At 40.6% G+C, this 27758-nt stretch overlaps 1 protein-coding gene across 4 annotated transcripts; it reads right to left on the minus strand.

Moving 5' to 3' along the window:
* Window positions 1-15756: 15756 nt before the first annotated feature.
* Window positions 15757-27402, minus strand: CIPC (CLOCK interacting pacemaker). Of its 4 annotated transcripts, none has more exons than XM_063332848.1 (5): window positions 27289-27336; window positions 25741-25824; window positions 24108-24282; window positions 23013-23182; window positions 15757-20196 (listed from the first exon to the last, which is right to left on the minus strand). In XM_063332848.1, exons 3-5 carry the CDS (start codon window positions 24178-24180, stop codon window positions 19318-19320), a joined length of 1122 nt encoding a protein of 373 aa, XP_063188918.1. In that variant the 5' UTR covers window positions 24181-24282; window positions 25741-25824; window positions 27289-27336; the 3' UTR covers window positions 15757-19317. The 4 variants fall into 4 exon arrangements, with proteins under 4 accessions (XP_063188918.1, XP_063188916.1, XP_063188919.1 ...); XM_063332846.1 differs by having other exon boundaries at window positions 27216-27304; XM_063332849.1 differs by lacking the exon at window positions 25741-25824 and having other exon boundaries at window positions 27289-27402.
* Window positions 27403-27758: the final 356 nt, after the last annotated feature.

Raw genomic sequence — 27758 nt, forward strand, 5'->3', positions numbered from 1 at the left:
CAGTTCATTAGCTGTCTCTGTACATTTGTTACAGCATACACATGGACATGTTGAAGGAAAAAGTTAGGATTTGTTTATCACTAATAATTCATCATGTGATTTTGGACAAGTCCTTTCACTCTTCCTACTTTAATGTAATGACCAATCTAAAAATGCATCTAATAAACGACTCGCAGACCCATTCTAATTTCTATTTATAAATTACACAATCAACCTCAACTCAAAGCTACAGGAAAATTAAGCTATTATCATCGCCCACAAACAGCATCTTGATGTAAATTATTCCTTACTGGCACAATGGCATCAAGGTGAGCAGACAGTCACCTTGTCGCTGGAACCAGAGCCAGTGCCTCGTGCCATACACCTCGCCTTGGAAGGATTCCCAGGATTATTCTTATTCCACAGACCGGTTGATCCAACTTCTTCGTTTTTGTATATTGCTAGAGGCAACAGGCTCCCAACATTTCAGCCAGCACCTTCCTCATGTCAGCAGAAATTATGGTTTCACACCCTCACCCTCTGCTTTTGGCGTTTGATTGACACTGCAGTCTCGGGCAGCTCGTGGCACTCGGTGCCTGCTGCTGCGCTGCCTCAGGCTGTGACCTCTTCGGGACCGCAGGCTGAGAAGGGCAAAACCCGCTCAGAGTTTCGGTGGGCCGCTTTGCAAGGACAGCCCCCACGCAGCACAACAGGATTAGTTGTCCATGAAGCCTGTTGCCTCTTCACACCAGGGTTGGATCATGCCCAGCCCCTGCCTCAGAATCACGGCTGTCTGCCCTCGTCGCGAAGTCTTGGTCCTTGCTAAAGCAGAGAGATCCCGGTTTGAGTAAGTGCAGCACAGTTCCCCACAATTATTCTTTCTGTCAGACACCTGTGCTCTGAGCTGTAAGTTGATGCATCGCCATTTTACGCAGCTAAACTGTTCCTTTGCAGCAAACTGCTGGATTTCAGAGGTAGTGGTGGGACTTTCAGATGGATACAGCCTTCATAGTTATGTTCCTCTGGGACGAAGCAAGCTATAAAAATGTAACATTAGACTGACCCTGTATATTGGCTTATTTCTCTGTTCATTCCCAAGTGTGTGGACTGCCCTGTTTGGGACAGAGTAGTGGTTCTGCAGGAACAGTTGAGAGTGGCTCTTTAATTATCCAGCTGCCCTGACATCCCTTCCTTGTCATACCTGTGCATCCTCTTATAGAAATCCTTGGCAACAAAAAGTAACGGGGCTCAACAACTGTGAACAGAACGTTTGCTCTTAGCTATGACTTAGTAAATGAAGGCTGAGCCCAATGGCAGTGTTACAAATTCTAAATCTGTTCAATAGCTCTAAAGTTTTATAAGGGTAAATACTAAAAGCTTCTCATTTTCCGTGTTTAGAGAGCCATTATTTATTCTTTGCATTTTATTAAATAGTAGCTGCAAGAGCAAGTATATTTTGGAACATGGTTTCTTGTGACAATGTCTAAATACTTATGAAGGTTTTAAAAATCAAACACTTCTCTGGCTTTGGAAAATCAGATGAGCATTTCTTCTCTGATAATGCCAATGTCTGAAGCAAAAGCTCCCTGTCGCTTAAGACCTTGCACAGAAACCATAGACTTTTGCTTAGTGGCTTGTCTATTTTAAGTGTGGCTACCTGAAAAAATGGTGCCACCTCTAAGGTCTCAGAAGTCTTTGCAATGACAGTATAGAGCCAGTTAGGGAATGCAACTGTGAAGTAAATCAGAAAAAGTCTGTTCTTATGTATAGTAAGAATCTCATGCAAAATAAGAAATAGATGGCTTTCCTCTTCATACTACACTATTGGGCAGCCCCCAAGGCCTGGATGCAGAAAGTCTTCATTTGATATCCTCAGAGGATATGGAGTTAAAACATCAAGTAATAAGGAACAGTGAACACATGAGAAAAGATGACATGAAATAGCATTTATCTTGTTTAAGAAATAGCCAACTCAAGGGAGATGATCACAGTCTAAAAATACTTGCAAGGAGACAGAATAAATGAATGAGGAGACTCATTAACTGTAAGGAGATAGCTGGAGGAGGACGGATAGTCCTGGACTGAGAGAAAGAAAAGCTGAGGTCAGAGCTTAGGGCATCTATCTTTACAACAGTCAGAAGAGAGCAATCAGAGACAGTGGCCCCAGTGAGAGCAGAAGTGATTTGATGTTTGTAGGGATGATGCACTGAGACGCATCAGGCAGTAGAAGTTAAGACAATAGAATTCAAGTTATCTTCATTGATTGTTAACTGGATGGACACAAATAAAGCCGAGACTGAGAAAACTCACTGCTAATCACTTTCTGCACAAAAAACCTCAAAGCCCAAGCACAGCCAAAAGGGTATTTCTCTCTTGAACAGCAAATGATGTTACAAGCAAGAGATGCATGGGTAGAAGTCATAAGTAGCAACAGCAGAATCTATATAGTTCTCTTCAAGTTATTTAAAGACTAGCCAGAACTATCACGGTTAAAGTAAAGCAATGACCTACTTGTTCAATATAAATAAATAAAGGGAGAAGACAATTTAAAGCATATGTGGAGTCTCTGTGCCCTGCTAGATATTTAAATCAATGGAAACACAGTGTTGGACAACTTACATTAACAAACAGTAAGATCTTCTCTAGTAACTACATGTCCACATGTGGATTCTCCGCTTTTCCAGCTCTTTTCCAGATAACCAGAGGAATAAAGAGTTCTTGGAGATTACACCAAATGTCATCAAACACGGACCAATTAGTGCTTCAGTCCTCTTATGGAGCCATCCAGCCAGAAGCTTCATCTTCATTACACCAAAGAGGTTTTAGCATTGGTTGTCCTACTGAATCTAACTGGCAAGTGACGTCAGAGCTCAAGCAGGCCAGTCCCATGTCCCTCAAGGCTTTTGGAGCCAGCATCATCTAGCCTCCCCAGATGTTGACAAATAAAAAATGCAAGTTCTCAAGTACTAGTGTCATACACTGTCTGCACAGTGCCTCATTTAACACGTTAGCAGACACCTTAGTAGTAGTTCCAGAATTGCTATCAATTAAAAATAAATGGAGCATGTTGATCAGTTTACTTCAAAAGAGTCAAAGCAGTGGAACACAATAGCAAGCTCTACATGTGAAAGAGAAGATTCACCTTGTGATCAACAGGGATGGGAAAGTTTCATTTGTCTGCTACTGATTTTCTAAACACTGCTGTTAATCTACCTTGATCTTGAATAGTTATCAACTTGGGTTTCCTGTGATTACTGCATATCCACCAACTTAGGGGAAGGCATAGCTTCTGGCATGTATTTCAGCTGTTTTGCTCAGTTTATCTTTACCACCCATGATTCCCAGATTCACGTTATCATGCCTGACTGGAAAATTTCCATTAGATGTCAAGTTAGACTTTTAGCTGCTTGTGTTGGATAAGAAGAGATGAAGACATGAACATACGTATCATCAGACTGACAAAAATACAATAGATTGCCATACCCTTAAGAATCTTACATATTCACTGGGCAGTGGGTTTAACACAGTGGACCCACATGAGAGTGCCCTAAGAGTCAACACACAACTGCTGAATGTAGCTTTGCCACAGACGCTGTTATCAAGAAATTATGTTATCATCCAGAACTGCTTGAGATCACAAATGAGCTTTATGTTCAGTGACAGAAAAACAAAAGACATATCCAGCATCATCAGCCAGGACTCCTAATGGTTTATGATCACTGGGAGGAAATTGTTGACCAGTACAACATAAGCAATCTTTCTATGTCTAAACATGAACTGCCAAATTCAAACAGGTCCACATAGTCCAGATGTTATGAAAGCAGCTTGAGAAAAACTTAAAAATCACATTACCTAAAGGAGAAAGTGTTTCACTAGATAAGAACTTCCAAGCATTCAAAGCTAAGATCAATGTTTTGAGCAATGGAAGTTCCTTCAAGACTTGGAGAACCTGTCCCCCTACTGAAAACTTTCAAGTATCAGTTCTTTATTAATCTACACTGAGTTTGATATTCAAGGCTGTCATTAGATGTTCTCCCAAAACATCCAGTGTTAAATTAAATAAGAGTGGTTTATACAATACTGAAGACCACCATAGGTCCTCCCAGTAGCATGTATCGATGCTATGATTTTCTTCTCCAGGGAATACTTGTAACACTTAGCGAGATGGATTTGTCTGAGAAAACCTTGATTAATCAAGTAGTTATTACACTAAACAAAACTTGATTAAGATTTTAGAAGTGTTATTGTTAAGGCAAAGATTTTTTTCCTTTTCTCTTCAAGCACAATATAGGGTATAAAAAAATCTTTTGGACCCATCTATCCATGTCTCTAGACCAGTATGCACTAGACTGCAAGTTTATGAGTGCTCTAGATGTCTTCCCTTATACTTCCGTTGACACTAACAATCCAAGGAAATAAGCTAATTTGTGAATATGAAGCCATTAAAGAAGGCACAAGGAAATAAAGGGACTGACTGCAGAAAACAAAAGATGTCAACAAAGTTCCACTAAGCTATCAGCAACGTAGTTCACACAGATCTAAAATCCCTTTTAAAGCCTCTGGAATCAAAGCTCTAAAAAACTCATAAATATTTTTCGTGCCAGGAGGAAAGCTGAAATTTCAAATCAAACTGTAAGACCCAGTTTCTGGCTCCCAGAACTGGAGTGTTTTCCAGGTGTATGAATTTAGCCCACTGCCATCTCAGACCACTCTGTTGCTTTAGGGTAGTTAGGTGTTTCAGAAATTTGTCTATATAATCAATGCAGCGGGCGGGCACAGTCAACCTGAGCAGAGACAATGTCCTGCAGCAAAAGATGCCATCAGCTCACAAAGAAATACTACTATCCAGGCTGTCAACAGTAAAAACCCCTTAGCTCAGGCAAGGAACTTCCATGTGACACAGAAGCTTTCTGTGTTTGGCAGTAGAAGGTTTGGGGTAGGAGAAATTCTGTAGTCACATTGGAGCCACATCTCTCCCCTTGACAATCTCTTTTTGGCTTTGTGTACTGACTGCTCCTCACGAACTAATTTGGCCCAAACTTGTCCAGCATCATCCAATCAGCTATCGGCATATTCTGGGAAAGGATGAATTTCAGCGGGGCTCATCAGGTTATGTATTATGTTGATGGAAAAAGAGTAGGAAAGTGTGAAATACGTGAAGGAGCGTGCCAACCCAGCCTACAAATTATAGCATGATGGTCAAACTCAATATGAGCCTGCAGAATAAGATGGCAGCATTTCAGACTGCATCTGAAGATGAACTTGAAGCAAAAAGAAAAATACAATAAACCTTTTCCATGCTGCTCTGATGCAATAAAGACACACAATATTATATTCAGCTTTGCCTTCATTAGTCAAACCAGATGGAGTTCACCGAAAAGCCAAAAAATGATTAAGAAGCTGAGAAATGGATTTGTAAGAGGAAAAACATGGTTATGTTTGCCTAGCTTGGGTAACTACAGCCAAAGTGGATGTGAGGAAAATGTGGCAACCATCCACATATTTTGGAAGCTGGGAGAAATAATTCTTGTTGGATAAACAAGCATCAACTAGAAATAGAGTTCAATTTACGGAAAGAAAATGACATGTTAACATTTCAGGAAATACGTCCAAACAGCAATTCTTCCACTGTCAGCCTTTAGAACAAGCTTATGTTGGAGAAGCTGAAATCTTCACATCTAGGGAGCTCCAGAACTGAACAGGGTAAAGCACAGTGAACAGGGAACTGCCTGCTTTTGCTGGAAAACAGTGGGGAAAAATAAGCCGGAGAAACAGCAACTTCCACTCTTTATGGAGATAGTTGCTCAAGCTTAAGCCAAGAGGAGATAGATGCTGATCACCTGGGATTTGGTAATATTATTATGATCCTTTTCTATTCTGCATTGCACTTCTTGCCATCTCAGATGGGTTCAAAATATTTATTTGTATCAGTGCTTTATTCAATAGAAGTAACATGAAATACAAATAGTTGTGCAAAAATACAGTAGTTATATATAGGCAATATGTATTAAGAGAAGCACAAAACAGTGTTTTGGTCTTCTCTTTATAAGCATGGGATCAGACCACGTGATTCCCACATGGCTTCTGTTTGTAAATGCTACAGCAATGATTGACAGATGCCAGAGAACTTCACAATTTTACATCCCTAAAGTAGTTTTCTGTTCAATGATGAGTTAGGATATTTCTCAGCATTTCAATAGGACTAAGAGATAGTCGAACCACTTATGTTTTCACTCTCTTTTATACTTTCAAGTACTGTCAGAATGACCATTCTGTGTGTATGTAAACTGAAGAAAACATATCAATATTTCTGTTTGTTTTGGTTTTTTTAACATTGAAATGAACAGTTAGGTATGTTAACTTCCCATAACACAACTTTCATATGGTTTGGAGGAACATTGCCAATTAAGAACTTCTGGAAATGTCAGTACCCTTAAATAGAGCAGCTACATAAATACATGCAAACTGAGATGTCATAATAGATTTAAGATCACTTTTGAATTCTGACATCATTTTAAGATATTCTTTATTTTTCTTTACTCTTGCTCCATTTCTCTCTCCTTCCAAATATAATACATTTGGGAAACATTTTTGATAAAACATAGCAGGTCATATAGAAAAGATTTATGTGGAAGAATTGGGAGACCTTCACAGTATCTGCGAAATACCAAAGAGGAGAGAGCAGACATTCCATTAGCTCAGCTATTATTATTTATGAATCAACTCGAATGACCTTTTATACTTTTTTGATAAAATTTACTTACAGAAACCCCAGTGGAAATACAACCAATACATAATTTAAATTTCCAGCAGTAGCCTAAAATTAAAGTTTACATTTAAGTTGAAGTGTTAAGAGGCTCTACGTATTTTTCACTCCCCATAGGAAATCCCTGAGGCATTAGAAGCCTTACTCTGGTGGTCAGAATTGTCCAGAACTACATCACAGAAAGTAATTCTTTTGCAGTTAACTAGCCAAATGTCAAGTCCTTTAACAAATGCGAATTTTGGGAGCAATGCTCAATCACTTGGGTTATATAGATGCACAAATAGCAAGAATGTGCCCCTGAAGTTTCTTCAAGGCATACAGAAATTCCACTCATTAATGCACTGCTACAGATTACAAGCCATCTGAGAGAATTATCAATCTTTACGCTGTCTCAAAAGTCAATTTTTATAAATCTTATGTCCAGATCTTTTTCACCTTGGGCTTTGACAAATCCCCGTGTCTCTCCAACAAAATTGCGCAAACTATGTAAACACAGGTAAGCAAGCAGGACAGAAGCTCCACGGATGAAAAGACAATAATGAAAATACTCAGTCCTACCAGTTGCAGAGCACCATAGCTCAGTCCAGGAAAAAAGATTTGGGCATATTCTTAGCTTCAAGCATGGACACAGTCCTACAACTACAGCTGCACTACTCACACCCTTCATTTTGCTCATGTGTTTCTCAGTTCTGTTGGTTAGGCTGCAGTATTCAGTGTCTTCCAGGACTGCATTGAGGGTATTTTTCTGATTTCAAATATTGTAAGTTTTTAGACAAGAAAATGTAACATCTGATAAGCCTCCAGGCTTTTGACCCTAGTTTCACATCTTGCATTACTACCGTTACAGGAACAGGTTTACATGCTGGGGAGGAAAATGACATGTGTGGGCATAAATTAATATGAGAGGGGCAAGACAGATGTCTGCTTACACCACAAAAGATTGTATTTTTTTTATATCTGCAACACAGCCAGCTAACGCTCTCTCCATTGCCCTAGCCTTATCAACCTTGATATATTTATAAAAATTTCCCTGGATAGGCATAGGAGTAGAGATTTTAGTCTCCTATATTTCTTCCTTTCAGTTTTCCAAACCATAAGAAACCAGTCTCTACATTCATTTGTGGAATTACATTAGGGGAATTTAACCCAGTGAGTATATAGTTTATTAATATGAAACAAAATGTAGGTTAGTATAACCACATAGATGCTCAGCCTTTAGAAAATCCAGCACCAGAACCATGACAGCCCACAGCCATGACTTGCAATAAATACCAATATTGCAATTCTTATACAAGAATCTTAAAAGAATCTTAAAAGAATCTTAAAAAAAAAAAATCTTATAATAGGGAACAAGTATTGCTTTTCTCACGTTACATCTGAGAAGATCAAAGTGCCTTCTTCAAGGTGAGCCTGGGGCCATCTCAATTCCAACCATATGTTATTGTTTGAATTATTTCATGCAGCAGTAGCAATGCCAGTGCCAAGCACCTTTGAGCTGGGTGTAATTTGCAGGATTAAAGCCACAAACTTAAGCCTACAGCATACTTTTTGGCTGGAGGAAAGAGGAGGGGAGAAGAGCAACCACTCAGGGAAAGAAGAAAGTGAGTCCGTCTCCACCATCGAGATACATTTCAGCTTATATGTCTAGATCAAATGGGAAAAATAATCTTTGTGGTTAAAAATACAGTGTTCACATTTTTAAAAAGAAACCTGGAAAACAGGTTTAGGACCCTATGTGTGGATGGTTACCTTAAAATCTATTTTCACCCATCTGTGAGAAAAATCCTTGATACCATTGCTGTTCAGTATTCTTTTCCTTTCCTTTGCCTTTGTTCTCCTTCTCCTTTACTAACACCTGCCACGTACTTATGGCATTAATTTTGTGGAATTTACTTCATCCTTTTCCACTTTCTTTCCCTTAAATTGCTGAGATTTTAGGCATCAGCCATATGGCAACCAGTTCCTCACTCAAAGTTCTCCTATTTTATCTTCTACCTGATGTGACTGTTTAGACTGTAGAAAGGGAACGGAAAATTACAGTGCATTGTGAACAGTTTATGATTTAAAACAAACATTTTGTCATGCCAAGGAAATACTGAACATCAATAAGAATCACTAAAACAAGACTGAGAGCTGATATTACACATCATAAATATCACATCTACACCAAGATCTTTTTTGAATGAATAAGAAAGAGACTGGGGCAAATCTCAAAATAAAGGAAAAAGTCCAAAAGCATGTGTTAGACACATTAGTGCTGATGGTACCTGTTGGACATTAAGCATGAACACAATTGCCAATATCAATTTCATGCCGTTGCGTGTGCTCAGGTTAGAGCCTGAATGGTTAGAGCCGTTCTGACCTGGGGCTTGGGTGCCATGGAAATGTATGAGAAGAGTTCAAGAATCGAGTGCTGCTGTATTTACAATCATAGAATCTGTTGGGTTGGAAGGGACCTTTAAAGATCATTTAGTCCAACCCCCCTGCAGTAAGCAGGGACATCTTTAATTAGATCAGATTGCTCAGAGCCTCATCAAGCCTGGCCTTGAATGTCTCCAGGGATGGGGCCTCCACCACCACATTTATTCTCATCCCAACCAGAAACAATTTCAGGCAAATAAACGCTTATTTTTAGTCACATTTATATTTTGAAGGGACCTAAAATGGATGCAGTAGCCCATTGATTGAAAAATGATGTGCTAAAGACTGATCTTGCATCAGAATAAGGTGTGATAAAGAAATTACAAAAGCATGCCCAAAGTTAAGCTGAGCTGTGAAGAACAATGGGATGTTTTCCTCCCTTCCCCAAACTAACGTGAGATGCAGGCAGTGGCCTGTTACTGTTATTGCCATTATTTTTTAAGAGATAATAGTCAATCTTTGCAGGGCTACCCAGCACTTGGTTGTTCCTGAACCAACTGCCAGAACAGTGAAATGAAGCAAGCATGTAGGTACTCCTCTAAGGTGTTCACCCATGCATATAATGACATGGAACAGGAAAAGTGATATTGGGGAATAATCTCGTCCCCAGGAATTCAGAATTTTTATTTTATTGGCATTCATCTGCTTCTACTCACCCAACTAAGCTCACTGATAAACTAACCCCTTTTACTGTATTACTGTACTTTTACTGTACTAATATGGTGTCTCAGGCTGGTAGGTGTTTAGGTGCTGGACAAGCAGTGGAATTTGAAAAAAAGCAAGCCTTAGAAACTGCAATAATGCTTCCCATAACTTTGCTGCCTCCAGGATCAGGCAGAGGTAATGCATCATTCTGCTTTGCCTAACATCACTGTTTTAAGTTTTGCTGTGGAAAAAATTAACAGGGTAACAATTTTAATGTGCAGGCAAGTTTTATCTTTGCATCCCAGCCTTTCAAAGAAATAGCCCCTTTGGCTTTGGTCATGAGGCACATGTCCAGATGGCCCAGCTTGATTTTGAACTGCCAGAAACTAGTCAGGGCTATTGGTGTATCTGTGCATCACCATCTCATAGAATTGTAGAACTGTCTAGGTTGGAAGGGACTTTTAAGATCATCAAGTCCAACCGTTAACTTAATACTGCCAAAACCACCATTAAACCACGTCCCTCAGCACCACGTCTACCCATCCTTTAAAGATGTCCAGGGATGGTGATTCAACCGCTCCCCTGGGCAGCCTGTTCCAATGCTTGATAACCCTTTCAGTGAAGAAATTTTTCCTAATATCCATCCTAAACCTCCCATGGCACAACTTGAGGCCATTTCCTGCTGTCCTATCACTTATTACTTGGGAGAAGAGACCAACCCCCACCTCGCTACAACCTCCATTCACATAGTTGTAGAGAGTGACAAAGTCTCCTCTCAGTCTCCTTTTCTCCAAACTAAACAATCCCAGTTCTCTCAGCTACTCCTCATAAGACTTCTTCTCTAGACCCCTCACCAACTTTGTTCCCCTTCTCTGGACATGCTCCAGCACCTGAATATCTTTCTTCTAGTGAGGGGCCCAAAACTGAATGCAGTATTTGAGGTGCAGCCTCACCAATGTCAAATACAGCAGGATGATCACTTCCCTAGTTCTACTCACTACACTATTCCTGATACAGGCCAGGATGCTGTTGGCCTTCTTGGCTACCTGGGCACACTGCTGGTTCATATTCAGCTGGCTGTCAATTAACATCCCCAGGTCCTTTTCCACCAGGCATCTCTCCAGCCACGCTTCCCCAGGCCTGTAGCGCTGCATGGGGTTGTTGTGACCCAGGTGCAGGTCCCGGCACCTGGCCTTGAACCTTATGCAATTGGCCTTGGCTCATCGATTCCGCCTGTCCAGGTCCCTCTGTAGACCCTTCCTACCCTCGAGCAGATCAACACTCCCGCCCAACTTGGTGTCATCTGTAAATCTACTGAGGGTGTACTCCACCCCCTCATCCAGGTCGTTGATAAAGATATTAAACAGAACTGGCCCCAATACTGAGCCCTGGGGAACACCACTTGTGACCAGTCACCAACTGGATTTAACTCCATTCACCACAACTCTTTGGGCCCGGCCATCCAGCCAGTTTTCTATCCAGCAAAACATACACCCATCCAAGTCATGAGCAGCTAGTTTCTCTGGGAGAATGCTGTGGGAAACAGTGCCAAAGACTTTATTACAGTCCAGGTAAACAATATCCACAGCCTTAACCTCATTCACTAAGCGGGTCACCTTGTCATAGATCAGGTTTGTCAAGCAGGACCTGCCTTTCATAAACCCATGCTGACTGGGCCTGATCACCTGGTTGTCCTGGATCTCACACTGAACGGCATCACCTGTCTAACTACAACAGTCGCTACCCAAATGCTGCCACTGCAGACCACAAGCATTACAGCAACAGACCCTCAGTGCAGTTCACCGCTCTTCTCTCTTCCAGTTTGGGCTGGCTGCAGCTCCCATTATACATCTGGAGGCGTTTCAGTATTCAGATGATTATCTTCAAGCTCAGACTTGTCTTCCTTGCACAATTAGTGTGTAAACAAATGTTTTGAAATTCTTTCTGGCCATTTCTCACACAATTGATGTTAGCAACGCACTTTCAATGTTCTCAGAAAGCATTATTGTGTAAGAATGCTGCAAGCATAGTCAGCGATAGGATGTTGAAGAGTGAGAGCCAATTTCACTTTGACAAAGACTATCCTGTTCTGACTTCCAAGCATGTTTGGACATGTTGTATAGCATTATCATTTGCATGGGAGACAATATTTAGCAAGAATACAAAACAATAGGCATTGTTAACATTCACTATGGGTAAAACAGCTTTCCTACTGTCTACTCGTATTTCACACTTTCCACGCTAAACACTGCTCATGTCCCAGAATAGTTATTGCAATGCGCTCTGCCTCTGGCAAATGTAGAACAAGGTCTATCTGGCACGTTGGTGTTTTGTACCAAACAACACCCTTAATATTTTTTTTAATTAGAATGTTTAGGGATATGGTGAAAAAGTGGTATTTGTACTCACTGAGTTAGCAATTTTCTCAAGAGGTGTTGTTTCATCCTCACTTACTCAGGAGCTCTCTATTAGTCTCCTTCTCCATCGCAGACAATTTAGCTGTTTTGGCTGTCTTTGTGGGCTTTTGCTTCTTCATCATGAAGTGACGGAACCACTCATCAAAGTTGGGGTCCTGCTTCCTCTACAGGCAACTCAAAACAATCCAGGAGAAGAGGATGAGGGTAAAGGGAAATAACTTCTTCCCCCACCCCCACAGGCCAGACTATTTCCATAGTGCTTGAGATTTACTGAAAAATGAATGCTATGACTAATGCTGCAAAACACTAAGCTTCCAGCCAAAATACATTTTCATTTCCAATAAAAACACAGGAGTTTTCCATTGAAAACACATAAATTTTTCAAGCAGTCCTATCTATTAAAAAACAATAAGGACTGGTTTTCTGTCTGTTATTGGATTTCTTAGTCCTGGTAAATATAAGTGGCCTAAAAAACCCCTCACTACTGCTACGGAGAAAAGGTGAGATTGCCTAAGTGGGCATGGTAAGAGGCATTCCGGTTCCATTAAACTAACTCAATTAATTTAATCGCAGTACGAATGAGAAGAAAACAACGAAGAACTTGATGAAACTCCCCTTTTGGCCCTGGAAAACCTTCTTCCTCCATTTCTTAAAATGTACGAGATGCAGAAGAAATCTTTATGCTGGCAGCACTCCATTTCAAGATGGAAATTATATTGCTGCAGTGCAGAACGGCAAAAGCATTTCACAAAAAATTCTGTTGAGCAATTAGAAAAAAGCCAGATGTATTCCTCTCCTACCATGTCAGCAGCTTGATTTCCACTTCAAAAAGTAATTCAGGACATTTTAAACAACGGTTATTAAACATTTTAAAGTCAGCAAGTCTGAATAAGTTGTGATTGAAAATTTAACAGCAGCTAACCAAGAAGCTCTCCGGACCATCAATACTATTTCAATGAATTTCAGACCACTAGGAAAGATTTAGAAGACTGGGGGGATGGAAGAACTAATACAGCATCAGCTTTTCAGCAGGTAGGTACGCTGATTTGAATGAACATAGGCTGGACAACTGAGAGAAAAGAATGGAATAGCCCATAACTTTTGATAAATCACAGACATAGAAAGCAAAAATAATTTAAATTAATGAAGCTTATAAAAATAGAGCTGGTCAAATAAAATTGACTCCTTATTCTGATGAACTAGAATTAAAAATTGGTTGAGGACAAAACCAACACGGATATAATATTTATACTTTTGATAGGCATTTAATAGCATGCCCGATCACAGACTGAAGCCAGAATATTACAAAATTAACCGGTTAGTGTGAAATGCTTTACAACTATGGTTTATGAATTGTATATAGACATCTGGTAAACACTATCTTCTACTCCAATTTTGAAAACAGTATAAAATTCTTTCTTGACTATAACATTACTTAATATTATTTTTAATAATTGGAATACAACATAAAATCACCTTTAAAATCTAAAGGTGAAAAAGTTTTGAGGGAGAAAAGCAGAGGTAACTAATAAATGCAATTGGTCACTAATTAAAAACAGTTTGTTTTGCTTGTGGAAACATACTTAAAGGACAAGGGATCACCAACCACAGAGGCAACAGGTCCAAGGATGATTTAGACTTCCCACATGATGCCATGGCCAAGGCTGCTACAGAAATAAGGCAGAGTAGCAGCAGGGAGAGTTGATATGTACAACTCTGGCAATTTGTTTTGCTATTAACGTCAGTGTTCCAATTAAAAACGCATTTAAATAATTTTAAAGGATCCAAAGAGTGCCACAGATGAATGAAGGACTCAAAAGATTTGAGAGCTTACTTTGAAAAAGAAAACTGAAGAGTGACTTGTTCAGTTTGTAAATGCCTACAGTGAAAACAGCAATGTCACAGCATGTGCTTCAGTTTAGCAGACAAAAGGCAAAAGATCTGACAGCTGGATACTGAAAAGACGACAAATTCAGGCTCAATATAAGAGGCACATTTTAAACAGTAAGTAATTACGTTTTGAACGATTTGGGTGGATTCTTCATCGCTAGGAGCTTTCAAATCAAAGCAGGATGCTTCCTCTAAAAACATGCTTTAGTTCAAACAAGAATTTCAGGAAGTCTTGGAAAATGTGTTCTACAAGAGAGTAGACTGAACACATGCTGTTTCCTTCTGCCTTCTGAATCAGAGCACACTGGAACAATTAAGTTTCTCTCATGGACATACCTCAAAAGAGGTACAGATTTAAGAAGGGAAGAGAAGTAGCGTGGATTTTGGATGCTCTGGACCAAGTAATACAGCTGGGGCTATATGGCTGCATTACAAAGCGGCCTGAAAGAGCATCACCTAGATACAGCAAGAGTGCAAAATTGCGTAGGTAGGGACCCACATTTCTGTCACATGAATTACAAGAACGAAAGCAGTAACAGCACATTGTTCAATCTAGTGGATGCCAGAAATTTTGCACGCCCGCAGATTCCTCAGCCCAAGCCTGCGGGGGGTATTGCTCCCTTCAGACTGTTCTTGTGTTGAGAAAGAAAAACCAGACGTATGCAGCACACCTGAAAAAAGCAATTCACCTTTTTGGCCTCAGTGAAATAAAGGTGAACAGGCTGACATCCTGCAGATAGACTTCACCATGTAAAGAAAAAGCTAGCCACAAGAGACACAGAGACCTGAAAATTTCCTGCTTGAATTGTACCCATACCTTTTACAAATACAAAACTTGCAAACGCTGAGTCTCCAGTCTCAGGGAATAAAATTACTTCAATTAATGGCACTCCTTTTTGGATGTAAAATAATGAGATTCAAGTTATTGCCTTGTCTGGTGCCAATTAAGAACTTTAATGAGAATCTCTTGTACCTTAAGAGAGGATCTCATGCCACAAGGCTGCTGGATGTTCTGGGAATGACGACTTAGTTCTTACTGTAAGAATCATCTTTAAACAAAGAAAAGACCGTGGAAAGATGGCCACATGTTGAAAAATGTGTTTTAGTAAAAAGCTGGTATGCAGATTTAGCTGAAGAATGTTCTTCAAGAGAGAGTAAGATTTTTCACTCAAGTAATTCTTTCAGTAGCCAAGATCGTCACTTCACAATTTGTAACTTCTTCATACCCGGCTGACAGGATTAAGATGGAGTATAGGAGTTCGCCCTGCACAGACGGTGAGCATAATGTATAGTCATCACATGGAGATAACAGTTCAGAGATGGAAAAATCCTTCCAGGTTGTTCATGACAGATCTATGGCAATGGTAACCCACGACAATATATTCTTAGTGTTCTGTACAGCCCACTTGTACTCATGCTCCTCCCAGAGACCCTTTAATTCATACATACTGTTAAAGCTCACATGACTCTCTTCTGAGAGATACATCATAGTATCACTTTTGGATCTGCACTTTCCCACATAGGCAACATGCTGTTGTGGAGCTGTATGTAAAGCATGCTTCAGAACCAAGGGCTTTGCAGTTTAACAGCATTAAAATAATGCACAAACTTTTCAAGTATATACTTTATTTCATTCATATTTCACAGTCTGTTTCTGTAAAGTTTTAGCAAAAAAGTCATGTTCTATAACAGGGTTCCTAGGCTACTGTACTCAGAGCTGGCAACAGACTTCAAAAGTACAGAAAATGTTTACATTCCAACTAGAGCAGTAGAATTTCAAAAATACACAGTAAAAGTAATCAAAAATACCAACATTTATTAAAACTTAATAGAAAACCAGAAGTCAGTCTGACCCCACCTGCTAGCTGTCAGCAGCAACTGAATCCCCAGCAGGCCCTCTTGGGGGGACTTTTAGACTAGGACAGCTGTCTTCAGCTAACTTGTTAATGCAAAGTTTTGCTTCTTGAAAGGTCAAAAAAAAAATAAATCTGTAAGTTCATTGCTTACAGGTTTCCAATCAGAGAGGCTAATGTTTCTGCTCAGATCTATTGGACCACTTCCAGATCCTGCCCAGAATCAGGACCTATTCTGGTCCTAATGTAGTCAACTAATTTTCTCAACACAGTTCCAAGCTAACCTATTTTATTAAATTGCAGCCAAGAAAGGAAAGCCCTTATTGTTTAAAGGTTTATCAGGGCTTCTAGAAATACAGGCAGCTAAGGGAAACTGAAAAGAATGGTACTTGATGACTATCACTAGAGGCCTTCAACGTCCTTTTTTTATAGATGTTGCGTCAAGATTTGCAGTTATCTAGGGATAAGTTTCCTACGCGGCCCCAGATTTACATATAATAGTTTCAGAGTAGATTTTTCTAGTTCAGCAAATACTATTTAAGTCTGGACTGATGCCCAGTAGGAGATTTCTAACCAGCTGCTGGACTTTATCCACAGATTTATTGGATACATATTTATACAAATTATATCAGCTGAAAGGCCCACCAGCTATAGGCACACCCACTTCAGACCATCCTAAGCGCCGTCAGGGGAAAAAATACATGTGGTACTGTGTGGATTATGAGATATTTCTATCAGCAGGAGTCTCCCTAAGTCAGAGGGTATTACCTTGCAAGGCCAGTTTTTCCTTCCTTTTACTCTATCAGAGCAATGGAAATAGGATGGAGAGGAGGTCACCAGTAGACTCCCTTTTTCTTATCTCAAACAGCTAGGACTGGACTTCTTTTTTTCTGACTTCCTTTCATCTCCAGGTAGCCTGAGTCCATCATCTTGTTTTCTAGGACAATTGCTACCTAAAAATATGTATATTGTGAACTTCAAATTCTCCTCTCTATTTGGTGGGTAGAATAAGGGTTTTAGGAAAAGTAGGAAAGATATCCATTTTCCCACACCTCACCTCTAGGCCTATTAAAGGTATCAGATCAATGGAACAGCCTCCTACTGCCTCCTCTCCTTCCTGTAAGAAGCTCAGAGGAAACAAGCATATTTTTTGGGATTCTTTCACAAACGGACTAAGGTACCATGATGTCTATCCTGCCAAATGTCATTCAGTGCAGATATCACAACTGATTCCAAAAGAGCTAGATTGGACATGTCCTACATTATTACACTGCACTATGTTGCCTTCCTGCCTTCTGGGTTTGTTGGCTGAGTTTTGATATTGCTGTCCTATGAGTTATGAGACATCCTAGTATGCACGATTATACCAGGTATATTTAAAAAATACATGACAGAACATAGTCTATGAACACTTTTCTTCTAATCAATTCTCATGTACTGCACTAGTCCTCAGCAGATGGGCAGGATACCATGAAAGGCATGGCTATTAGTTTGCTACAGCTTCACTAGGGCAAATCCTGCCATGACGTTTCTCTCTAGGCCTATGGCTAGTACAAATATGACAGATATTTCTCCTCTTTGTGAAGCATGTACAACATTTCTTTTCATCAGTCTAAAAAGGGGAAAACCCCTTAGAAGAGGGAAGCCCCTTACAATTTCTGTAATGCACATATTTGAGGAAGACTACAAAAGCATTCTCCACAGTCTTCTGCAATATTGATTCCCAGAGGCTTCAGAAAATGAGAAGTTCTAATCACAAATGAGCAAGACATCCACTCTACTTTCAAGTTTCTTTTTTTAATAATCTGAAACAGATAATAGAAGTGATAAAAGCATCAAAATACCAGTCACCTAGACTGCACAATTTTTTGAAAACATTGTCATGCAGAAAGGAACATACCATAAACAATCTAGATTCCTTAACGTTCTTAGACAATGCCATTCTTAGTTCTCTACAGACTGCCTCTGAAAAAAAAACCTTCAGATTGGAGGAAGTGACGTAGTTAAGTGTCTAGATCAACTGGAATGAAATAAATGTCTACAGAACAGTTTTTGTAACATGATTACTGTGGATCTCTACTAGTAAGGCCTAATATCTTATGCGCACAGTGGTGTTAGCTATATCTCAAGGCAAGCAGGCTAGGAATGATATACATTTATGTGGAGGAAAAATGTTTTGGGGTTTTTTTTTGGTTTAAGTTCAAACTCAGGTAGATAAAATTTTTAGGGAGATTATCCAAGCTGACATCTCTCTCTCACTTTCTTTTTTTTCCCCTCCTCCTTTCCCTCCACCCTGTTCTTCGGGTACATTAATCTGATTCCTCTAAATAAAAAAAGAGAGGGAAGGGGGATGAGAGAAGGACTCGTTTCACCAGAGGCCATTATGCTTCTTTTCCTTTCACCTCCCTCCTTTTTCTTTTTTTTTTTTTCTTCATACTTAGCAATCTGATTTCACAGAAAAACAAAAGGAGTTTAGGCTTGTAAACTAAAGATAGACATATCAAATAATATGCAACTAGTCTTGCCAAATTAATCCTGGTGAATTAATACCTTCCTTGTACTGTTTTAAAAAAAAAAGTCACCGCAGTCTTTAATAACAATGTTTAATCTGTTCACTACTGAGAAAATCCAAAGCCACTTGCCTTGTACACTTGTTAGCCATTAATAAATATGGCTTTGGAACAAACACTTCCAGCACAAGCCTCATTATTTTCGTTCATTCATCTGTACAGATCAAAATCAAAAGTATACTCATCAAAACACATAATTTCACTTGGGTCCTAAGACGCTCATCACTTTGACCAAAGACTGCAATGAATATAGAATGCTGCTTCAGCACAAGCAGACCTCCACTAATTCAAATGTGTTCAAACCCCAAAGCAAGACTCTCTGCTACAACAATATCCTACAGATATCACTTCACCAAAGTAAGTTTCCCCTCCTCGCACCAGCTCCCTTTGTCTACTTGCAGCTAATGACAGCCCAATACTGGGGCTTGTTCTGCTGTCCCATTCTCAGAACTGACTATCTGAAGATGGGAATAGGAAGATGCTTGCTTGCAGAATACTGCAAATGACTGTCTTTTCACTGCAAGAATGGGAACATGCCAGCAGAGCACATCCAAGCTTCTCAAGTCCAAGGAAGTACACAGAGTTAGCATGGAGTTCAAGGTCACACTGAAGTAATAAGTGCCCATTCAGAGCCAGTCCCACAGCTGGCTCTGAAGACAAACTGTTAATAGCATGCCACTTTGCAAGTCTTGGACTCAGAAAACGCTCAAGTAAAAGCTTGAGACAGGAAATAGGAGGCACAGAAATAACTTGACCAACACCTATGTACCTTTTCACTACATGTTGGGATAAGTAGAGTCTTCAAGCTTGCTATCAGCTTTATCAGATCCTGTTAGAGATGCTTCTAGCTCTGCCCACGACTGTGGAGCATTGTTCTTTATTGCCTCTATGAAAAGCTGTGTTTGGTGCTTCAGCCGGTCCAGCTCGGCCTGAGTCATCTGATTCTGATGAATGAGCTCCTTGGTTTTTAGAGTGATCTCCAGCAATCCCGACCTGCGTAGCACAACGAGTGTATTCTGAAAGCGTCTGCACTTGCTTTGTTGTTGCAGGAGCAGCTCAGGGGTAGTGCAAATCTCTTCTGGTATCAATGGGGGGCTCCACACTGCAGACTGCATCGTAGTCTGCGCTGCACTCTCACTCTCATGAGGGGTGCACTTTGTTGCCTGCAGAGTTCCAAAAGGCAAAAGGGGAGTCAAACCTGGCACTTTCTGAGTGTCACTGGAAATACGATGAAAACCAGGAAGAGCTGACAGTTTTCCACTTGTCACCAGAGTTGAAGAACTTTGCTGGTTAGAATCCTGAGGGGTCTTAAAGCTAACTGGTAGATGGGCAAAAGGACTAGTAGGCAAGCCTGTGCCCCTCAGTGCAGGAGAAGTCTCCATTTTGGGTCCTTCTGTGCAGAGTCGTTTATGGCAATTTGTTTCCTGACGTTCTTCTGGATCAAAGGAGTGATCCCTCTTGCAGGGCTGTGGTGCTATTTTGGGATAAGAATTCAGGATGGGCAGGTAATTAGTGGAGTCATTTCTCTTTTTCCCAACAGGGTGAGGGTTAATGGGAGGTGGGATTGACGGACGAAGAAACACTAGTTGTGGTTGAGCTGGAATCACTTCAAAGGATGGCTGCACAGTCCAAGATTGGAGCTGTGATGAACTGCCCTGAGAAGCACAAGCGGGGAAAAAACAGAAGTCTTACAACAACATTGTTGAAGAGGATCAAAAAATCTTAAATGAAGCAGGCGGACTGTGCCATTTCTCCATATTTGATATACAGCATTCGATTAATACATTCTGAACAGTTTTCCATCAAAATCATCCTTCTCTTTTTCTGACAACACAGCACAGCACTAGAATCAAAGCTGTAATCCATAATCCTTTTACTATGGAACAGCAGATACATTTAAAAACAATTCAATCTGAATTTATATGTGCTTTCCTAAATAAGGATTACAGTGCATGCTTATATATACAATGCTCATGTAAATGTTCGACCCAGACTTGGGGTCAAACAACAAGAGTACAGAAAATTTGAAAAATAATTTAATTAAGCATCGTGGTTATGAAATATTTTAAGAGAGTCAAAGAAAGATCGCACAGACATTTTAGGAACAATTCAGACTCCCTCTTCGTTAGAAGGCAGCAACTCTAAACTTGTCAATCCTACTCTTGTAGCAAGCTTTTGAAATGGTTATTTAAAACGGATGACAGCTGTTCAGCAAGTCTTGCAATCTCAAGTACAACACACAGTTTCAATAAATTTCAAACCATGAAGTAGAAAAAAAAAAAAATGCTGAATATCAACCAATGCAAGGAAAAAAAACCTGTTGTAAGCCCAGAGATGAGATTCAATTACCCACTGAGGCACAGAATTTCTTTGGTTCAGTGGGAAAGATGCTTATGGAATAGGGGTAAAAAGTTGTAAAGAAGAAATATTACTACCTTATCACAGAATAAAGGAGAACCGCATTCAAAAGAAAAGTATCTGGAGATGTTAGGAGTGAGGAAGTATATAAATACCATGGCTATACACATACAGGACAGAACACGCAGCCTTAAGGAGCAAGGTTTCGGGGTCAGAAGTTGTCATTTACTGCACAATTGTACAGTATCTAGCACAGCAAAGCCCCAAAATCATTAAGGCCAAAAGAGCTGTGGTAACTGTTTATCTTGTTCTTGTTTTTTTCCTCTCTGTTACCTACTTTCTTCTACTTCACACTCACATTGTATTCTGGTCCTGTTCTCCTACCCAAATTCTCATTTTAGTAGAGGAGGACATGTTTATTTTACTAATTCTGCAAAGTGGTTTGGTTTTTTTCAAATGAAAGATACATACATCCTGCATGTATCAGTGTCATTTGTCTAAAAAGCTTTCCTACTTACTAAGGACTTTTACAAGACTTACAGAAACCTTGCCACAAGCAGCACTGTGTTTCAGAGAATTAATCTCTGCTTGATTATTTTTTTTTAGTAGCATTATTGTTGGCTGTTTACAATCTGAAATTGGGACAGCAGGTAACCATCACTACGCAGGATCACAGTGGTTCCAAGACAGAAGGATGATGCAAATTGAAATTGAAACTGGAACAAATAAACAGCAGTAACTGGATGCTTACTGCAGTAAACATTTTTCAATTTAACATTACTGTCCTTAACTATACATAATTAGACTTAGGTGTTACGACACACTGCTCAAGAGAGACGAGACTGGTAATTTTATCTACCTTCAACTCTTCCTCCCCAAACTCCCTTTTTGCTACACTACCAGGTTTTTTTTATTTATATATATATATAGGTAGATATCTATCTATCTATATATATCTCCTAACTGTTCGCAGCACAACTCAGAGTTTAACATTAGACTACCACTGCAAGCAGTATTTAATTTTTGAGCTCTGGGCCAAAGGCTATCAACCTTAGATGAAGCTTGCCTATTCCCTACTATATGAAAACTTTGGCATTTGTTTAGACAGTATTTTGCCCACGCATCTAGGAACACGACTATAAAATAAAGTTGTTTGTCAAGATAAAGCACAATGCTCAGAGATCAGAACCATCTGCCCCACAAATGCATAACCTGCATTATACTAACACCTAAATACTAACAGAAACCCATACTTATGTTAGCACTGATACACAGTATTTGAATTTAATAGGTTTTGGTTGTTGTTTTAACAGATTCAGTAGAAAGAGAACCAGGATCTACTTTTTTCCCCTTCTCACTGTATTCTCATAAGTATTCTAATAAAAAACATTGAAGAATTTTGCTCTGCTCAGAGAACGTGAGTACTGAGCAAGAGGTCTAATAATACGGCAATACTTTGAACTTGGAGCTCTCATATCTTCTGTTACAATGTAAAAGTCTCACAGATGTGCTGGAAGAACAACACATAATAAGATAATGGAGGACATAGACTGGGAACTTAATTGTTGCAATGTGAGCCACCCCATGCAATTAAGATATAATAATTGCTTAAGTAAAAATACCACAGCTAACTTCAGATAGGATTTCATTTTTTCCATTTGTAACATTTTGAATTAGTGTTTCCCATTGCACATAAAGCACTTCTATGACCTAAGAACTAAGAAGCAAAACCTATCATCCTACTTTACTATCTTTATTGAATGAAAAAGAAAACATCAGCTTTTACAAGGAAAAACACTCACTTTTTTTGGTTTGATCTTTGGTGCTATTTACATAAAGATCTATTTACTTAAAGATCTATTTTTTGGGGGATCCCTTTGAGACAAAGGGGTTTAGAAGATGTAGTAGAGCTTCTCCGTTTCACTTTTTTTCCATCTTAGTACCTCTCAAAAGAACAGGCTGTCACAGTAGAACTTTTCAAGTTACCAGTTACTTTCTGGACTGCACCAACTTCATAAAATCTTTTCAAAAGAAATATTTAAAAATCTATGGCAAATATTTAAAAAAAAGTTAAGAACATGCAATATTTTTCAATATATTATTTCTTCCATACCTGCTTAACTAACACATTTTTCATTACAACCATAGGAGAAAGTGCAGGAAACGAGTTGCTTGTGGTCATTGGGCATTGCCAAGGCCCATCCTCCGTGTTCCAACACAACGCACTCAGGACATCCTCTGAGTCAGTCTGCTCCATAGCACTCGGGCACTCTGAACTTCCATCTGTCAGATGTAGAATTCAGCTGTTAGTTGTTTCACGTGCAGCATGCTTGCTACCTCCTTTCAGTTCTACTGTTCTGGTTCCTTTGAACCAAGCCACAAAGAAAAAAAAAATTCAGTGGTGGAATACCAATAAAAGTCGACCTACTGAGACAGCTGTCAAATAGCCTTTAATAAAAGGCTTTATATTTCACGCCAATTCTCATGCAGATAACGTCTCCCAAAAAAAATCTATTACCTTTTGTTCTTTTGTACTTAGTCTCCAAGGAACTGCGCACTATCATGAAGACTGCTCTAAAATCTGGTGCAGGAAAAACCTACAGGTTCCAACATTGCCGCAGCCATAGTCCATGCTGCAGGCACTTTGTGTCTTGAAATCTTCTATCTACAAACCAAATAAGGCAGGTATCTCTCACAAAAGCTTTTTTTTTTTTAAGGCAATCTTTGCACAGTTTTGTTGAGTATTGAGTATTAAAATGGCACACCGTGTCTACGTTCTACTGATGTTATAACAGTTACTTTCTGGTTTATCAGGCTCTACTGACAACCTGGTCAAATCATAAGAGACATTAGATGGCATAATCCAACAGTCCATTCATCACTGAAAAGAACAAAAAGTAATTTTGCCATCCCCACTTCTAGACTCTGAAGTCTGAAATTATTCCATTCATTTCTTTACTAGGCACATTTTAAATTCCCTTGCCATTCAAATTCACAGAATGAACTTTATAACTACATAAAGCTCCACTCCAAAAAAGTTTGATGGTAGGATGACTGCAGATGCAACCCGTCTTACATAGAAAGGCCCTCCCAGGTAATGAGACCCAAACTGTAAGGGGCTAGAGTCAGATTTGCCAAACACCTACAATAAAACAAAGTCTGAGCAAAATAACACACACAAAAAAGGTAATGCAGTGGTTTTCTAAACCTGAATATCCGGAGTCCTTGTCAGATTCAGCTGCCGCCATGCTGAAGCGATGGTTCAAGCTCTTCATTTCCATCACTTTGCCCAATAGTTCCTTGAGGGTCTCAATAGACAGCTATTTTGTCTCCATGCTTCCATAGTGCCACAGGCAGTTTTTAACACCTTTTCCATCGAGGAACTACAAAAATAGTTAAGAACAAAAAAGGGGCTTTACTAAAGACAGTCCCATCAGTATAAGACAACAAAGAAGGCCATGTTTGTCCTTAAGGAAATCTGGTTTGCTGCATCTGTTAAGCAATCCATAGAAATCTATTAAGCTCCCAGCTTCACATTTGCTATGTTTATCACACATTTAGGTTAGCAAAGGCTTGCCAATAAAACCACAGTTTATTTCCTGCAAGACTCTCTAAACTATACATGTTTAATAACGCATTACAGAGTAGAAAAGATAGGCAACAATTCTTCGCATCAACTAACATGTTACTTTGTAGAATCTTCTGGACTAAAGTCTTCCATCTGCCTTTAGGCAGATTTTTAAGTTTCAGGAAAGTTTCCACGATCCAATCTTTCAGTCCCCTGCACCAACTACAAGAGAACAATATCACACTAGGCATGGCTGTTGAGTCCCTTAGGGTAGGTTAAAAGATGAGAAAAAACCTAAGGCATGGGAACAAAGAAATTAATTGAAGCAATAGAGTACAGATATTTTACTTTTTTAAAAATGTCTTTATTTTTTACTATTGCTGTGAATGCCATCAATGAATTAAAAGTATTTTAGAAGTACTGAAGACATGGATGCAGTTGAAGGGGCAGAAAATGCCCCCTTCTCTTTCAGCTCCTTTCTTCAATGGCTGAGCAAGTCAGAGTACAGAGAACAAGTCAGCCAATCTACCTGAAGTAGAATAATTTCATACTTAAAATTATTCAGTAAGGCACATGGTAGATTCATCTGGAGAGCACAATGCATAAGTAATTTCTAATTCTGTTATGAACTCTGTCGGACAAGGTAATATTTCCTTACTGCACACACAAAACTTGTGAAAAACGAACGTGATTTCTTTATCTGCTAGAAATGTAATGCCCAATTCTATGATGTTCAGCAACGTGGGTAACCAAGATAAAACAGCAGATACAAAGTTTATGGTTGTTATCTGTAATTAAATCAACGCCCCCCCGAGTCAAGTGGGATAGTTACGTATCTCTTTTTACACTGCTAGTGACTGGAGACTTTCAGAACAGAAACATCTCAAATTATTAAAAGAATTAAATGCAAATAGAAAACTAATTTATTAGACATGTTTCTCAACACAGAAAAAAAAAAAGGCAAATCAAACTAAAAGCTAAAGGTTATTCATAAATAAATTTTTTTTCAAAAATTAAAAGTCACTCAGGCCATATTTATCTTACAAAAACTTAGCTATCCCAGGAACCAAATCCCAAAAGAAGTCATGTGTACTGGGTGAAGTTCATACAATACAGCTGAACTGCAAAGCTATGGTTTTGCTAACATCGTCTGTTTTACTCTCAAGAGTAAAGTCATCAGAGAAAAGAAAGTAAAGTAAAATAAGTGACAGAGAAAAAGAACATGGTGGGGCTAAAGAAATCCATGCTGCTAAAAGCACAGCACGTACTATACCTGCAATGCATTCCTAGGGGAGACACGGCCTTAGAAATGCCCTCTTCTTCCCACACTCAGAATGAGAACATTGGAAGGCTGAAACTAACAGAAAAATGTATAGTTACATTATAGCCTCCCATGCTACATACTTGTCACAACCTTCAACTGCTTCCTGAGGGTAGGCAGACTCTAGTAAGACAGAGCAAAGTTTCTGCTTCTCTTAAAGAAAGTAGCTGAGAGTTTGGCTAACAGAAAACTGACAGGATAAAGTGCAGATATTATGCCTAATATTATTTGTAGAAATTATTTTCCTGTAAAGGAACCCTTTGAAGTTGTGTCTCATGTTAGAGCTGTATATTTAAGTTACAAATACAGGAATTCAGGCGTCTGCATCGTACTCAGGCCAGCAGCCCATTAACAGCAGTATCCAGTGCAACCTACCCCAAATGACATTGCAGCAGACATTCTGGAATAATCTGCCCTAGAAGTTTCTTCTTAAGGTCCTGAAAACTGGTTGTTAGAATTCCACTCCAAGATCTCAAGCCTTGGCACCTCCAGTAATGAATTCTGTACATTAGGTAACAGTGCTGAGATGGCAGAGTGACTGTCTATATAACTACAAAAAAGACAGAATAATGGGCAGCAGAAGAGAATTTCCTCAGTAGCTATTTGCATCACTCTTACTTTCCATCTTCAGCCACACCTGCTGCCCTGCTAACAGGTATAGAGCAAACACTAATTTCATAACAGCAACCTAGATGCCATGCCTGAAATGGACGACAAGGTTTAAGATGAGATTTAAGTCCTGATCCACACTTTAGTTACTTAGCCCTTTCCAAAACAGATGTTTGGGTTTTTTTGAGAAAGTGACATATACTGATGCTAAACTCCAAAAAAAGCTGAAGTAGAAACAGAAGAAGGGCTAGAAATAAGTAAAGTAAGAACATGCCATCTACCAGCCTTGCATCAAGGGAACCTTTGGGAAGAGATGGCACATATTCTCTTCCCTTACGAAAAACAAAACAAAAACAACAAAACCACAACCGAAAATAAACAAACCAGAAACGCCTCTCTCTCAGGACTCGCGGGCCCCCACCGCGGGCCAGAGGCGCCCCGGCCGGCAGGTGCTCCGCCGTCCGCCGCGCACCGGCGGGAAGCACCGGGCGCCAACCCCGACGCCCAGGGCCCTCCCTCCCGCAGAGGCGGCGAGAGCCGACCCCACCCGACCGCCTTCCCGACGCGTTACCCATAGGCCAGCCTCGGGCGGCGGGGAGTTCTGCCCGCCAGGGCGGGTGCCCTCGCAGCGGGCCCGGCGTGAGGTGCGGGCCCCGCGTAGGCGGGCCGAGACACCCGGCTTTCGGGGCCGAGCCGCCACCCCCGCCACACGGCGAGGCGAAGCAAGCCCCGGCGATGGCAGGGAGTCTCCAGACCCCACAGCTGCCACCACTCCCCGACGGCCGCCACCCCCCGCGCCAGACCGGGCCGCCCCTCACCTGGATGCAGGCCGCCACAGCTCCAAACCCCCCCAGACCGCGCATGCGCGATACCCTACCATGAAGCACCAACCTCCCTCACGGCCTAGACAAGCCCACCCCGGAAGAGGAAAGCGGCCCGCCGGGCTCCCGTCGCTGCACATGCGCACAGCGAAGCTGCCGCCGCCGGCCCGCCGCGCGCTCCCCGCTTGCTGGAGGCGGGGCGGTTGCGGCGCGCGTGCGCGCGGCCGTTGGTGGCCGTTGGTGGCCGTTGGTGGCCGTCCTCGCGCTGCGCGGGGCGGAGGCTTGACGTGACATCGAGGTCATCGGGAGCGGAGGCGGGAGGGCAGGGGCATCTGGGCGACAGCAGGGGCAGGCCCGGTACAGGAGTCCTTTCCGCAGGCCTTCGAGTGCGGTGGGGATTGGTGCGAGGTGGGAGCGGGCAGCTCTAGCTGTGCAAGTGGCCGTGGATGCACACAGGGTCTGTCAGGGAGAAGGGCCTGCCAGCGAGTTGGTTTTAAAAGGCATCTGGAGACCCATCCCACCACAACTCTCAGGGACATG

The sequence above is a fragment of the Chroicocephalus ridibundus genome, chromosome 4 (assembly GCF_963924245.1).
Source record: "Chroicocephalus ridibundus chromosome 4, bChrRid1.1, whole genome shotgun sequence".
NCBI classification, from domain to species: domain Eukaryota; kingdom Metazoa; phylum Chordata; class Aves; order Charadriiformes; family Laridae; genus Chroicocephalus; species Chroicocephalus ridibundus.

Coding starts and splice junctions, on each gene's coding strand:
- CIPC (XM_063332849.1), bottom strand. CDS start 24,180: ATGGAAATGAAGAGCTTGAACCATCGCTTCAGCATGGCGGCAGCTGAA. Junction 23,183..24,107: donor CAAGGACTCCGGATATTCAG/GTTTAGAAAACC, acceptor TACATCTGACAG/ATGGAAGTTCAGAGTGCCCG. Junction 20,197..23,012: donor AAAATGTGTTAGTTAAGCAG/GTATGGAAGAAA, acceptor TGTGCTTCTCAG/GGCAGTTCATCACAGCTCCA.